We start from the raw sequence: 15,916 nt of genomic DNA on the forward strand, positions 1-15,916 counted from the left end.
AAGAAGAGGAGTTTAGAAAGCCATAGAGAAGTTTTTCATAATGCACACACTTTACTTCAGGCTCTTGTGATGAAAGTCGATTCCTTTTTGTCAGCTTCAGTGTATAAACCTGTGTATTTATAAAAAGATCTTTTGTGAAAAATTGATCCTACTTTCCTATCACATTATTTTATTGTATAGGGATTATTTATCTACTTCCGCATGTGCATTAAAATGAAAGAGTCGGCGATGCGTCCTAAGATGTCGCTATTAATCGACCAAGGAGGGATGGGCACGTGCTCGGAGGATCGTGGCATGACATTAGTGGCATGTACTGCATAAAGCGTGATTCTCATTAAACAAGTGAAAATAAAAATTAAGTGATTGCATGTTAATTAGAAATCATATCTAGAACTGTTGATGTGAATTCTGATCTAACATTGCAGATGCTTTCGTTACTATGAGATAAGTCCCATAATTTATGTATTACTTTATTTGAGTGTTAAATTGGTAGTTTGCGCACCCGCATGATCACCTCACATGTTAGGGAAGTAAATTAAAATCAATTCAAGTTACCTGCAAAGCATTTTTTCGAAATAAAAGATAAATGTATCGAAAAGGCGTTAGAGAAATCTAGCGTAATCAAGTCCCCGAACTCACAATCTCTAGTTCTCCTGTTACTTTACTTGAGTTTCTAATCGACCCATTAAAAATAGATTAGTGGCGACTCATAATTGAAAAATAACTTGCATGTTAAAGTCTTGAACCTAAGTCGTGAATTAGTATGGGCTTGGAAGAGCCCGAGCTAAATTAAAGCTTACTAATCCATTAGCCAAACCCTAAGTGGTGCACCCGAGGTTAGGTTGCGACAATCGGCAACAAATTGGTTAAAAGAAGCTCATAATGGCTGTCTAAAAGCAAAATGACATATCAAGTCGAGTTAGTTTCAAGATAGTTATATTATTTTGGATTTTGATTCCTCTTAATAAATTTGTATCACTTTTTTTCTTGACCAATACCCTTTTTGCTTTCAATAAATTTATGTCTTGCTTGACTCGCTTGAAAGAATCATAAGGCTCCATAGAAGTGGGGCAGGACTTGGAAAATAAGTTCAAGTGAACAGGTGCACCTTGAACGGGTATGTGAGATTTGCTAAGCTTAGACAACTCCAAATATTAATGCAGTTGACTGTACAATTTTTCCCAGCGCATGCAAGGAAAAATTAGCCCAATAATGATTTCCGACTCAGTCAAGCACCACTAAACCGCTCATAAAAGAAAAAAGCTATACATGCACCAAATTAATTCATATAATTCTTTATTTCATGTTCGGTCTTCTCTTTCGCTTGTTGAGTCATGGACCCTTGCATTTTATATATAATCTTGTTTTCCTTTTCCTTTTGAGTGATATAAAATGAACAAAGAGAGAGTTTATATGTTAAAAATCAAATTAATTTGCTCGAAATCGCCATCGGAATTGAAGTGCCGTACTTTTTTTTCATGAGCTTTCGCTAGGAGGGCGTCGGATAGGGTTTCGAAGCTGACATGACGTAATTATTATCAAAATTCCATCCATTCTGCAATTTTGCAACATTCTTTTCGTTTCATTTTCCCTATCATCCTCGTGGACTTCAATTCGGGGGGAATCCGTCGTTTCGCTCGCTGTGGAGAGGAGAGGAACTCGCGACTTGCTCATGGAAGATTGTGAAGTTCTCCCGAGCGCCGGGAGGGGAAAAGGTGAAGGGCGAAGGGCACGCGAGAGGAGGTGGAGCGAATTCCATTCTTCTCCAAAAAGACGCTGGATGGGAGGCATTTGAAGAAACGAGAGTCGTCGCTCGTGGTGTTGAAATGGTCGCCATAAAAGCTGCAATGGAAAGGGCAGAAGATCCGAGTGCTTCGTAGCGCTGGTCAGATGTTTGACGAAATGCGCGGGCGAGAGTAGAAACTGGGGTGGCTAAAAGCCGAAATCGGCATGTTGCTTGCGGAATGAGTAATTCATTTCTTTGTATATCTAAAGATTCTTTTCTATGTGTGCCTACTTTATTCTTTCCCTTTGGATACACAGAGATGAAGTTGCTGGAGGTAGCGAGAAAGCAAATAATTATGTGTCGATCGGTGACGCACGGCAAAATGTTGCTGTTCTCCTGCGATGAGGGAATTTTAGCTTTCTCTACTCGGAATTCTGTTTTTAAATTCACTAATTTACTCAGATGGATAATATACTCTCCAGCATCAGTTCAGACCTTCGGAAGTGTCTCTCATAAATTGACTAATGGACCCTCGCCCCTCGGTGACGGAAATTGTCTTCATTGGTCAAAGAGTCAGAAAGCATTGAAATAGTCGTTGCACAGCCGCGGGCTCATGCTTACTCTTGATTGTTGGTATTCGGAAGCCATCTTTTAAGATCGATTCGGACGAGTGGCATAGGAGAACCGTGTCGGAGTTTTCTTTTCCCCTATATTTTCTCCTAGACTCCAGATTGAGCTCTGTGAACATGAGATTCTGCTTTCTACATTTTCTGCATAAAGCCCTCAGGACAGAGCAGAATCGATTATTCTTGGGTTTGCAATTTTATTGAGTCTTGCATGATAGATTATTTGGCCTCCGCGTGGTTAAATCGTGGTTAAATCGTCGCTAAATGCTGTTGCCCGGCTATGATAATCGATGTTCCTCCTACTGGGAAAGAACAATGAAAGTCATTATTGATTGACTCATAGCTGTTGGGTTGCGACAATCATTGACAAATCTCATCATATAGTACGATGACGTATCATAAAAGTCTGATAAGGAATTCCCAACCACCCAAAATGTTCCAAATCCATGACTTTTTTTGTCATGTTCATTCTATTATTTTCTCAAATGACTTGCTTTTTCTTGTTTCTCTTCAAGTAGGCGCTTCTTCTCCAAAGCACACATTTCGTTTCCATCTTTACCATTGCTCGATCTTCAAGATGACGATGTTAATAAAAAGTTGACAAATGCAAAGATTTTGCCACCTCACTTTTGATTGCGTTTACAGGATCTTTGGGAAAACCTCACTTTCATTGGATTTGCATGCACAGCTAGAGTAGGCCTATTTTTAGATTAAGAGTCTGTTCGTTTCGCGGAAAATATCACATTTTCGGAAAAAAATTTCTAGGAAGTCATTTTCTTGGAAAATGATTATATTTTCCTAGGTGTTCGGTTAAAACCTAACTTTGAAAATATTTTCCACCGTTCATTAGCTAATTTAATTGTTTGGGAAAATTATCAAAAAAATTAATTTTAATATTTTTAATTGACCAAAAAACTAGTTTTACGTTTTATATTTTTTCTAAAAATGAATTTTTAATTATTTGTATTTTTAAAAACGAAATTTTTATTATTTATTATTTATTTATTTCTTTTTCTTTTTCTTTTTCTTTTTCCTTTTTCTTTCCTTCCTCCTTCCTCCGCCGCCACATGCCTCACGATGGCTAGCTACCCGATGACCGACCAAGACCCGGTCCGCTAGATCCGCGAGCTCGAGGTTCGGCCGATCTCACTCGAGCTCGCGAGAGTTTCGCCGGGCTCTAGCGAGTTGCGAGCTCGCCGGATCTCGGTGACGGAGCTCGAGCTCGCCCAAATCAAGAGCCCAAGCTCGCCACTAGATCCAGCGAGCTCACGACTCTCTAGAGCCCGGCGAACCTCGGCGAGGCCCAAGCTCCGCCCAGACCGGTGAGGCCCAAGCTCGTCGGGCTTGGGCGAGCTCGGCTTCACCAAATCGGGCTAGGCGGAGCCTCGCCGGCCTAGGGCGAGGCTCGAGCCGGCTCGCAGCCCGATCGCCGCCGTCACCATGGCCGGCGACCAGCCAAGCCAAAGAAGAAGATGAAAAGGAAAGAAGGAAAAGAATAGAAAAATTAAAAACTCGATTTTTTAAAAAAAGAAAAAAGAAAAAGAAATCATAAAAATAAAACGAAAATGTATTGGTGAAAAGAAGGAAGGTGGAAGAAGTTATGGAAAATGTTTTCCACTTTTGAAAAGTGGAAAACATTTTCCTCACTTTGAAATGTTGTTTTTTCTAACGATGGAAACCATTTTCCTTGATTAATTCATTTTTCGTGAAACGAACGCTGAAAAATCCGGAAAACGTTTTCCTGGAATTCATTTTCCGTGAAATGAACGGAGCCTAAATGTCATATGGTAGCTGAATTGAATGTGTAAGCCTTGCATCACCCGACTTCCTAAAAAAGTCCATTGTCTCTTGTACAAATTGATTATATCCAAAAAAGAAAAATAATAACTTTATTGACAACTAAATTAATCACAATTATCCATTGACGATGCCATTTTACATAATTGGTACCAAATAAATTTTCAGATGAATGCAAATTGAGTAGGGAATTTGACTAAATCCACATTTTAAATGTGATAGATCTACATTGTGTAGCTAATGAATGAGATCAAGCCCATCCTTGAGTTCAAATCAAGCCTGACAAATTTGGGTGAAGAATTAAACTGAATTCACCGGTGAGCAAGTTAGGTGGAACTCCCAACGACTTTAATGGCGATGCCATTATCATTTACCAGCTCATCACATGATTTTAATGTAGGCAAAAAGCAAGTTAGTCTTTTATTTTAAGTGAACGAAGTCTTTTCTATTTTTCAAATTTTTCCCTATACTAATTTAGTGTGGCTCAAAAGATAAAAAGACTCGAGTTAAAAGCACCAGACAGACCGACCAAAATAATAAAAAATAAAAAAACAGCACCAGATAGCTTATGCATGTTGGCTACGTAGAGGATCAACTTCTATGTAGTACCAAATGCCAAATTGGACACGGCATCATTCACACAAGAAGAATGTTAATGCTTTCGATGGACAAGAATGTTAATGCTTTCTTTGTGATCTTGTCCGTTGTAAGATAATTCAAAATGACAGATATTACACTTGATCTTTGCAAAAGAATAACTTGAAAAATCCCTTCTCACGTGTCATGCCGCGTATAAATATCGGGAGATGAGAAAAGTAGTAAGCAGAATGAACAAGAGCGGAGATTGGATTGGTGAGAATCTACCTTTATGCTAGATATGTAAAACCTTAGATTATTAGATGGAAGAAAATGCTCATACATGACAGGCTTATGGGCAAAATAGCGATTAAGAATTATTGGGATATTATTGTTATTGGACGTCTCACTTTTGTGGTGTTCAGTTTGGGTGCGCGTTGCTTTCAGTACTCAATCCCAAAAAACTCAGCGCCTTGCTTGTCCTTGTTAGTATGGTGCAGCCTTCATCATACCCCAATTATTGCTCTCCCCAACAGAGACACTCAAACAACCTTGTGACAGAAGCAGAAGGCACAAATCACTATGACACTTGGTGGTGACCCATTTCTGCAAGATGATTTTTCTACTCTCTCGTCCCCTCTCTCAATATCTAAGGTGAAGATCACTAATTTTAGTTATGGCCTTTTGGATATCTTTTTTTGCTTTTCCTTATCAGAGAATGTTAAGGAGCTTAAAGGAGGCTTGGGACTGTGTTGCAGTAGATAAAAAGGAGGTAATGTCAGCTTCATATTCTTCGCATATGCTTTTTGCTCTCCTGCTGAGATTTTTTATCTGGTTCTTTTTGGACCTGCGGTTTGGCAATGCTCTGTGTGATCCGTGAATTGACAAAACAAGAAGAAATGCTTCCGTTGGCAATAACTGTTGTCGTCAGCACATGGAGAACTCTGTGAGCATTGCAATATCTCAGGATTTTAGCCTCGGCTTTGTTGGAAGGAAATGGTCGAGATAAGAATAGGGAAAGAACGTCAAGAAGAAGAAAATATGTCGTGGAAATGGATAATGATAGTCAGTGCCCAAGGGTGTGAAGTTGAATCTGATTGCTTCATCTTCATTATAACAGGTGAAAATACTCTGAACTTTGGTATGATGGATGCTTGCCAGTCACCTCCTTCATTTTCCTCCCCTCAAGGAAGGAGCTTCGCATTATGATGAGCTCTCCATGAAAGAGAGTTTGATCTTTTCGGATAGCCTGAAGGTACATAACTACTAGTTACTTTTTCTGGGTTTACCTTAAAATTCGATTGATGTTCCTCTATTTTTTTTCGCCTATTAGATGATCAAATTCCTCATGATCTAGTTTACATCATGTTCGTATTTCAGGGTGAAAGGGTTTGGATTTGTCTTGCAAGCTAATCATAAGCTTTTCTCTAATCAGGACCTGAAGGATCTTAGGAAGCAGTTATACTCAGCAGCTGAATATTTTGAATTATCTTACAACGGACAAGATCACAAAGAAATGTGAGATGCATAGGTTTTCAATTCATCATAGTGTACCGGCTTGAGCATTTATTTACGTTGCGCATCTCTTTGTTGACCTTGTCAATACTGTAGAGTGGTGAACACGCTCAAAGATTATGCAACTAAATCTTTCATCAACACTGTGGATCACTTGGGCTCCATGACTTATAAGGTCAATTGTCTCTTGGATGACAAGATTGGGGAAGCTTCTGCAATTGAGTTTAGATTCTCATGTGTTCAACAGGTGTGCCATATAATTAGGTTTTCCTTGTATTATAGCATTAAGAATGAGAAGGGCTCGCACACCCTATGATCTACCATGTGCAGGGTCTAATAAATTGCAACTTAAGTTTTTGATACCATGAAATTACTCCAAATTAACTACATGACTTGCCGGATTATATTACATTGTAACAAACTAATTGGCAAAGAAAAATATATTCTAAATAGCATAATATATCTTGCTTCAACAATAATATGGAAAATGGCATAGAGAACAACTATCTCTCGTATCGTTGACTCATTTATCACTGATAACAAATATAATCTTCAGCCCTATTTTTGTGTTTTAGAGATGACAAATGTGTGAGATGTTCATAGACCATGAAAACCTATCTCAACAGTCACTAGCGATAAGAACTCCGAAGCACCTCATGCGATATATCTTAACAGGTATGCTTCCCTTCACAAGATTTGTCATTGGTTTATTAAGACGAAAAGATCGAAGTTGGTTCATGCTTAAGAACTTTCTTTCTGTTTCAAAAGCTAAAGATGGTGGAGACAACAAAAATCTGCGATATTGCGTGACAAATGAGGTAAATGGCCAAATATCAGCAGGTGAACATGTATGACTCTTTTTCTAGTTTAGCTACCACTATGCACATTGCACGGAACAAGATTGACCTATTAGATGTAAAAAGTTCTTGAGTCATAGCAGTAGCTGTCCTCTCGCTCATCATTTGCAAGTGTTCAACTTATTCCATCAAAAAGCAGAATATCAAATGCTACTACTGACGTACTAATAACTTTTTTTTTCTTTCCAAAGAAGTATATCCGAGAAATATAGACTTCTGCATCAATCGTCAGGTAACTTTTGACTGAATTTGTGCTAATCATCCTAGCTCCGGAAAGACCTGATGCTGACAACGGAACCCTGATGCAGGAGACGGCATTTGGCAACACAATTTCCACAATCCTCCCGAACGGGCCCCTTTTCATTCGCAAGTACCTTGTCCAACAAAAAAGCAGGTCGGTATTGAATACTCCAAATTGGGGGTAAGAGAATTAAGAGTGCCCAAACTTTCGTACGTGATTACCTGAGTGCCAAAACTATATTTTCGCTCACTTCAATGCCACAAATTTAAAAAAATCAATCATTTGAGTACCAATTTCTATTTATCTCCCAAAAAATTTGACATAGATGTTGGTCGTCTGATGTGACTTTGCCAGTGCTGACATGGATAATTTTAAAAAAAAAAAAAATTTTGCGTTTTTTATTTTGGGAAAGCAAGAGTCACTAGCTGCAAAATCCTCGCCCTTGGCCGTGAAGGCCCTAGGCGAGGTCGCCAAGGCCTCACTAGCCACTGTGCTGGCGAGGCTACGAGGGCCCTCGCCTAGGGCCTTCGTGGCTAGATCTAGGTGAGGGCCGCCTCACCCTTGTTGTGAAGGCCCTACGCGAGGGCATCACGTCCTCATCCGCCACTGGTGACGTTGCCCATAGCTGGCGAGGGCTCTCGTGACCTCGCCCAGGACTTCACACCTGAGGGCAAGGGTTTCGCAGCCAATGAGGGTCATGGTGACCCTCGTGACAAAAAAAATAAAAACACAATTTAAAAAAATTCAAAAAAATTAATAAATTCCATGTATAATGATTTGCTAGAATTGACACTCAAATAATTGATTTTACTCTAATGTAACACTCAAGTGAGCGAAATTTTTTTTTTTTTGACACTCCTAATGTTCTTACCCGCTCCAGATTACCATACATAGCGTTTACATCATGATTTCATTCCCTATGATTGTATCATATATCATGTAGTCAGACAAGCTACTAATGCAAGCCGCACTTTTTCTAACCAGAAAAACGCACCTCCCCCTTTCTATTTCAACTCACGCGTTCAAGTTCTCTGGCCGAGAAATCCACATCTCCAAACCCTTCTAACGTCAAAAAACGAGTAAGCATCAACGAAATTCAGTGCAGCTTAGCTATTAAGCTTTATTTTTTGTTGGACATGTCTTGCGGACATGACCTCTTATGCCGAGTCTCTTATATGCCCACATGAACATCCAGTACCCATCGGAACCCCGAAGATCCACTTCAATGTCTACTCATGTCGAGAGGAACAGAAGAACCGATATTGAGCTATATTCCAGCCAAAACAAAAGTCTCTTCAAGGCCTTGCTTAGCATGCGGAAGTCAAGAAAGGACAGCAAGTTGTACAAGTTCCTGGACGAGAACTAAGAACAGGGGATAAAGGAAACCGGATAGACCCATATATGAGTTTCTGCGCATCAAAAGTGTACCTGAATATTATTGAAGATCACTGGAAATACATTTGATTATGTCGTATAACTAAAAACGTTTCAGATCAGACAGCTGCAAATGAATTTGGCACTAGAAGGTTCCACATAAAAACAGGAGCTCCACTGAACAGATTTCATGTGTGACAGGCAGAAGATTCTTGCGCACTCCATCCAGATGCTTGACAGTAGAAATATTGTTGATTGAGCAATGGATATGGTTCAAAATCCAAGATCAAAACTGGGACACTCAGCCTTCACTTTCAATTGATCTCTGTCTCCTTCAGGGTCCATTCTTTTATCACTAGCATCACTGTGAGAACCGCATGAAAGCGATGCTTCAGAAACAAGATTGTCGCTGCAGCACTTGGGGTCAGTTGCCCATGAGAAGGCTGCAAACGTTAATTGCAGCAGATGTACATGCTAGTCATACAAAGCTCAGTGAAATTGAGAATGTCGTCAAGGTAAATAAAGAACTAGATTTTGGACTGGGATGCATTAGAGAATTCAAGCAGGTCCTCATGCATCTAGTTTGAACATTCCCTGCAAGCAGTTGCTACCTGCTGTTAATTTAATTCAGCTTGTCCAGTAGTTTGGACAAAAGAGTTACATCAAACATCAAAACTCATTTAGTTCTGATGGAATTTCCAGATCCTTAAAGTCACAATCTTGCCACAGACGGGTCAAAATAGAGCTGAAAGAATCGATTACTGAAAATAGAGCAGGACAAGTAGCTGTGAAATACCTGTGAGTTGCCAATTGCAAAGTCCCCCGTCAAGTAAGATTCATTGAATTCAGAGGCTAATTCTGATGATATTTTACAATGTCAGATGACAAAACATATATTGCAACAAAGCTAACACTAAAAATAAAAGAATGCTGAAGTGGGTGAGATTGCACTAAACCAACCTTTAGACTTCTTTAGACCAGGTAACTTTTCATTGTTGGTAGTATCAGTCAGATTTCCAGTGTCCACATTCTCTACCGAAGCTAGCTCAGCAGCTGGCGCTCTTTGTCTTTGAGCTCCATCACAAAACTTATCTGGATCCTGAAGCTCCTTCGTTAGGGAAGCAAAAGTTGCCTTCCTTTCATATGAATTTTCAGCAATGGCAACTTGATCTAATGGTTTTCAGAGTACAGATAGTATTTGACAGGCTGCATCGATTTGATTACAAGAGATCATTTGCATGCTGTAGTAACACACATAGGTTCCTCCAATAAACGTGAGAATTAACTTTCAAAGTTATGCAAAATGAAGTGAGTGATGCATCAAAATCAATAGAACCAATCCCAAGCTTAATTGATGACATTCTCTTTCTAGAGCAGGTCCATGAAACAATCTATCGATTTGCGGGCTTTACAAAGCTTGCTGTAAATTACTTGACGCACCTGAATAATATAAAATTATTTTCATTGTGCCTAAATCTAACTACACATGCGAAAGATGGTAACATCAAAAGGCAGAAGATAATTCTAACATATAGAAATTTCTCCATAGAGTAATCACCATCACGTAGAGGCTTGGTCTCAGAAACTCTTCTGATGGAATCTGTGCTTTTCATACCAGACATTCCACTGTTTGAATCCGAATCTCTCGCTGGATGAACCTTCCCCGAAGTTTTGTCTCCATGTTTATGCCAGGGTACTGTAATATCCAAAGGTCAAGCATTAGGCATCAAAGAATTGAGGCACATAGAATTAATATCTATGAAAGAAAGAATTAGATGTTCCAATTCTGAATCATCTTGAGGTGACCATATCAGGTGTACAATCCTCCTCATATAAGTGCCCTTACTTGGTTAGGGAGGTAGCAACTTTCTTTTAACATGTTCTTTCAACATATTTATTTCCAATTGTATCTTAGCACCCACAGATCCACCCAAATAACCTCCTTAGTACTTCACTAGGACATAGCTAGTCAAACAGGATGCATCAAGGGAAACTACATCTACAATGAAGTTATTGAAACATCTAAATAGCATTGGATGAATCAATAATGCTGCAAACCTCCCAAGATTGATTGATCAACTTTAGCACCATCCACCTCCCCATGGTCTGTCCTCATTTCTCTGGCAGCGCGACATGGTTCACGATCATTCAAACCCATTGGCCCCTTTTCTTTTACCACATGCTCCCCAATACCCCAATATCAACCAAGTGAGAATCGAATATCAGAGATTTCCCAGTTCCCAACACTTCATCTCTTTTAAGAAATTTATTCACCAAGATTTTCCTACTAGCATCATACAGTGTGACCTGAATGATCCAAGGGGAAGAAAACAATTAGCAGAAAAGTGATTCCAGGACCTATAAAAAGGCCTTTGAACTTTTTTGGGTAATGAAATGCACTTGAATTAGTGTAAAAACAGTGGCTTAATGGAAACATCCGTGAAAGTGCCTCGAAATGACCTGCCTCCTTAGGGATCCGTGAATTTCAAGCTGCAGAAAACCATCATAGTATTTCTTGGCCTTTTGAGTTACTTGTGTTGTCTACAAAACCTGCCATTCTACATGACAGGAAAATGTCAATCTCCAAGGAGGACATGCTCAGAATAATACAAAACAGTGGGAGCACATAGCCCACAAAAGAACATTCACATGCTCATGGGTGTCAAAAATGGCTGAAGGACAATAGTGGACCTGTTATTGATTTCATTATTTCAGTAACCTCAAGCTAAAAGGAGGCAGTAAATACAAAGTAATATCAAGACCATAACTGGCTACCAGCTCGTTAATGAAAACTTTATTAGAAAATCTATCGGGAAGTAGAACGAGCAACCAGCTCGTTAATGAAAACTTCAATAGAAAATGTAAAAACCATGAAGGAATACACTGAGGAATCCATGTAACTTAGCCCATATGCCCTCCTCTTTTGCATGGGGTTCTCTTAAATGGGACTCATTTTTCAATACTTAGAGCATGATGCTAGAGCTAGGAAAATATCAAGGACATAACCTGACAAGGTAAATTGTGAATTTTCCAAGTGAAAGGACAACCTTAGACCACCTCTGAAGCACAAAACCGGAACCTTTATACATGGTTTTCAATTTGGAAAAACTTCTATCTACTCTACATTTTTTCCATTTTAACTCAAGTGAGTTATCTGTCATATCTAAGGAATTTCAAAAATCCATCTCATTAAGCAGTATAGAGTTTTGCCTATGACAAGTGCGAAAGTTTCCTAACGGGCAACTTTGATTTCACCAAGATAAAAAATGTGAGTTCATAATCACATAAGAACATGCAACAGAGGTAGATACAAGGCAACCAGCAAACACTCCTAGCAAACTGAATACGCATCCAAGCAAAATCTGACCTGTTACGCCTGATTTTCCAGCATCTAATATACTCCCCTTTGCCCCATTCTGATGCATCTGGCCATTTTTTTCTTCTGAAAGAGTACTAATGAATACATGTTTCAGTGCATCACAATCAGAATCAGGTCATTATCGTAGATCATGCAAAACATGAAGAGAAGGGAATCTCACTCCTTAACAGAAAAGGAGGAGATGATATAAATAACAGAGATGATTTTCAATTGTGATCTCTCTATATTTGGTCAATGAAGAAAGTGTTAACTACTTATAAAAACAATGAACTGACTCTTGGCATCTGCAAGTTCCACAATTTGTGGAAATCGTCCCACGATCATAAACATCCCATGAATTTGTGTCTGTAAAGCTCCGAATAACATTGTGTTAAAATATCAGTTTGGTGAGTATGGAGCATCCCTTAGTTACATAAATTTGCAGAGCAGCTGAATGATAGGATCGATGGGAACATAAACAATCAGGGAGAAAATGTTGACAATCAATTGACAGTTCAAGACTTTAGGAGAGGAGGTAAGGCAAATTACCTCCAAAGAAAGAATCAACAGGAGAAAAACAGCTATTTATAGAACACCAGCTAACAAATCAAATTGAACTCTATTCCAGGGTACCTTTTACGGCAGATTTAACGGTAGTAACATTACGCTGCTGCTTTTGCATATATAATTTGTGAAGAGAACTGAAGCTGTTTCCACTTGCATTTAGATTTAGTTCCCTCAAAGATTCATGGTTTGCTTCTCGATTGCCAACTTCAACGAAATGACCAGGAAATTCCATCATCTCCCCAGGGCTTACTTCTTCAGCTTTGTTCAGGAACCTACTATCTAAAAGTTTCCAGCTCATATCATACAAGAAAACCTGATAAAGGTCCCAAAAGGGTTTCAATGATCTGAGCCATGTTTATCCTGATAAAAAAAATTTCACTAATCTGTGGAGAAAGGTATACACCATGAAGAAGAAAACTAACTAATTAAGGAAGGAAGACCTGAAATATGATTCAGCAACAAGATAGCTGGTATTATCTAAGGTTAATGATCAGTAGAGATGTAGACTGTAGAGCTTGACCTGCCGAGTGATAGATCCACTGCTTGTACAATGCAAGAAGCCATCATGATATTTCTTCGACTTTTGAGTTAATTATGTTGTATACAAGACATGCCAATCTATATCAAAAAGAATATCACGTCAACTGCAGTGCTAAGACAACAATAACAAACTTATGAATGTAACTACATAGAGAATATAGAGACCAGTTTTCTGAGGGAAAGCCTGGAAATATGCTAGGAAGCCCCAATGTTCTTCAAGAGAAGCATTTTAAATATGTGAACATAATACCACTGTGACTGAGAAGATTTGATATACAAAGCATCAAATTTGAGTAAATATTTTTTGAATGGATGCCGCATGTAGTGTAACAACATGCAGAAATTATACACCCAGAGAAAATCAAGAACAGATTCACAATCCAGGAGATACATCAAGAGAAAGACACGGCCTGGCATGGGCATAGAGGAGTCAGTAAAAGTCCAAACTCACCTGTCGTACTTGATGTCCTTGAGTTCGGACTCACCTGCAATATGCCGTACTTGTTCATTTCATTCTTCTTGAATTCTGAAAATCAAAAAAGCAAAAGAACAAGCGTGCTAAGTTTTGTACCCAGCATTTACTTGCAATTAAGAGAGAATTAGATTATGTAGAAATTCATCGCCAACCTCTAATAATCTTCTGCGATGGGCTTAGGCTGATCGTCTGCTGTTTATGCTTCTCCACTATGGTCTTCTCATCTCCTTGAAAAGAAAGCCAAGTCGATTATACGATAATACAGGTAGATGATGGGCACAACATTGCAAACATACGGGCACAAGTCATCGATTTTCAAACCAATGGAAACACCAGCATTAAGAAAGACAAATATGTAAGAACAGACAGTACCAGCACAATCAGATACGTTGAAGAACTTGTTTCTGTGAAGTAGATTTGTTCGCTTAGGAACTTTATTTTCTCGGCTGCGAGCATAAGTATCATCAAGAGGCTTTTGCCCTCCTTCAGGCTCTCCAACATCAACCAAATAAGCATTGAACGTCAGCGTCTCACCGGAGCAAACAACTTCGTCATTCTTCAAGATCTTGCATTCCAACAGCTGGTCGCCGTCGTCATACAGCATTACCTATCAAAAAATCCGATCATCAATCACGGCATGGCCTAATCCACTCAGAACAAGCTCAATCGCGGGGAGCACAACGACCAAAACCGCAGAACAGAACAATCCGCGAGGACGGTCAAAATCGAAATCCTTAGCAGCATCGAGCCGTTGCTATCTAGCCTGATCGAGCAAGCTGAATTCAGGGAATCGATTGCCACTGCAGTTTCGACACGGACTGCTAGCCGATCAAAACCAAATCGTGTCCGAGCCCAATCGAAGGTAACTAAATTCGCCGATCGAGTTGAGCTGGACATCAATGGTAGAGATGAGTAGTGAGCGAGAGAGAGGAAACGTACCTTGGCGGAGGAGGAGTGGAGAGAGAGGAAGCCGTCGCGGTAGAGCTTGCGATTCTGCTTGAGGTGCTTCGTGAAGGTGACGTTCCATTTCGTCGGAGCCTCATCCATGGCGGTTCCTGCATTTGCAGCATGAAGAAGAAGAAGAATTTCTAGGGATTTCGGAGAGCTGCGAGTGAAGTGATACCGCTTTCGAGAGCTGAAATGTTGTAGCGGGAAACGAGCTTAAGACCGCTAAGACGGTCTCCAAGCACTTTAAGGTTTTTAGTTCTCGTCTGGCAGGCTAGGTAGCACGGACACGTTCAAAAGGCCTCCGTGTCGTGTTGGACACGTGTCCGACACGCTCGGACACGTTCGGACATGTTGTCAGAGTTTCCGACACGTGGTCAACTCTTTCCGACACGCGCGTCGGAGCGTGTCCGGATGGCGGATTTGCAGGTGCGAAGGAAGAAGGTGACGGAGGGTGGAGGCAAGGGTGAGGGAGCCGTCGCTCACGCGAGGGAGGGCTGCGACCACCGACTGCAACCGCTGGAGAAGGCTGCGACCGTCGACTACGCCGAGAAGCCTTCTTGATCGTCTTGATCGGCTGCGACAGCTGACTGCAACGCCGAGATGAAAAACCGCAACACCGCGATGGAGGGCTGGACGCGAGGCTTCGACGGCAAAGGGAAGAACGGAGGCGAGGCGGCGGCGAGAGAGGTGGAGACGTCAGACCGAGCAAAGGTGATTGCTAGGGTTTTGCCCTTTGGGCTGTTTTTAGGGAGAAGAGAAAGGAGAGAGACGAGGCGTCGACGGCTTCTGGGGAAAGAAAGCCTCGTGCAGGGAAAGAAAGCCTGCAAGCCTCGTGCAGGAGAAGCGACAGGGGCAGGTGCAGGGGAAGTGACAGGCGCAGGGGTGGGTGGGGGTGGGGAAGAAAACGTGTGCTGAAATAAATGGGTGGGACCCATTTAAATCCTAAAAAGAAATATGAAACATTGAATAACTTTATTAATACATGATAAGGCTAAAAAATAAATAAATAGACAAATTAAAAAGTTATTTCAAAAATAAAAGCACTAGATATTAAATAATGATAAATTTTGACCATCATAGAAAAATATAAATTTATTTTGGCTATAATCTTTCATTAGTTATTTATTTCATCGATAACTTTTGTTAAAGTAAAAAAAGTCTTTTCAATTTTTTATGAATAAATTTATTAATGTTATTAGTATAGATTTATTATAGGCTCTTTTTTTATTGTTTTTTTATTTATGAATTTGAATAAATTAATTTAAATATAATAAGTAATCATGTATATATAAAAATATTTATTTAATATTTAACGT

General features: G+C 39.8%; 1 protein-coding gene, 1 long non-coding RNA gene and 1 pseudogene across 2 annotated transcripts; 2 read left to right on the plus strand and 1 right to left on the minus strand.

The window, feature by feature from the left end:
* The first annotated feature begins 5,911 nt into the window (after positions 1-5,911).
* Positions 5,912-7,094, plus strand: LOC104443872 (annotated as a pseudogene).
* Positions 7,095-7,207: 113 nt separating this feature from the next.
* Positions 7,208-8,397, plus strand: LOC120286077. Its single transcript, XR_005550835.1, has 3 exons — positions 7,208-7,329; positions 7,406-7,491; positions 8,323-8,397. It is a non-coding gene; the product is annotated as an uncharacterized LOC120286077 (long non-coding RNA).
* A 4,306-nt stretch (positions 8,398-12,703) lies between these two features.
* Positions 12,704-14,699, minus strand: LOC104444044. Its single transcript, XM_039313282.1, has 6 exons — positions 14,592-14,699; positions 14,025-14,259; positions 13,805-13,879; positions 13,629-13,703; positions 13,158-13,255; positions 12,704-12,950 (listed from the first exon to the last, which is right to left on the minus strand). Exons 1-5 carry the CDS (start codon positions 14,697-14,699, stop codon positions 13,230-13,232), a joined length of 519 nt encoding a protein of 172 aa, XP_039169216.1. The 3' UTR covers positions 12,704-12,950; positions 13,158-13,229.
* Between the last annotated feature and the right edge of the window lie 1,217 nt (positions 14,700-15,916).

Source organism: Eucalyptus grandis, chromosome 5 (assembly GCF_016545825.1).
Source record: "Eucalyptus grandis isolate ANBG69807.140 chromosome 5, ASM1654582v1, whole genome shotgun sequence".
NCBI classification, from domain to species: domain Eukaryota; kingdom Viridiplantae; phylum Streptophyta; class Magnoliopsida; order Myrtales; family Myrtaceae; genus Eucalyptus; species Eucalyptus grandis.

What these genes read in the sequence shown, in the direction of transcription:
- LOC104444044 (XM_039313282.1), bottom strand. Translation starts at nt 14,699, where the DNA reads ATGGATGAGGCTCCGACGAAATGGAACGTCACCTTCACGAAGCACCTC. An exon ending in TCCACTCCTCCTCCGCCAAG is followed by an intron (nt 14,260 to 14,591) that starts GTACGTTTCCTC and finishes ATTTTTTGATAG; the next exon opens with GTAATGCTGTATGACGACGG. An exon ending in ATCGCAGAAGATTATTAGAG is followed by an intron (nt 13,704 to 13,804) that starts GTTGGCGATGAA and finishes TTTGATTTTCAG; the next exon opens with AATTCAAGAAGAATGAAATG.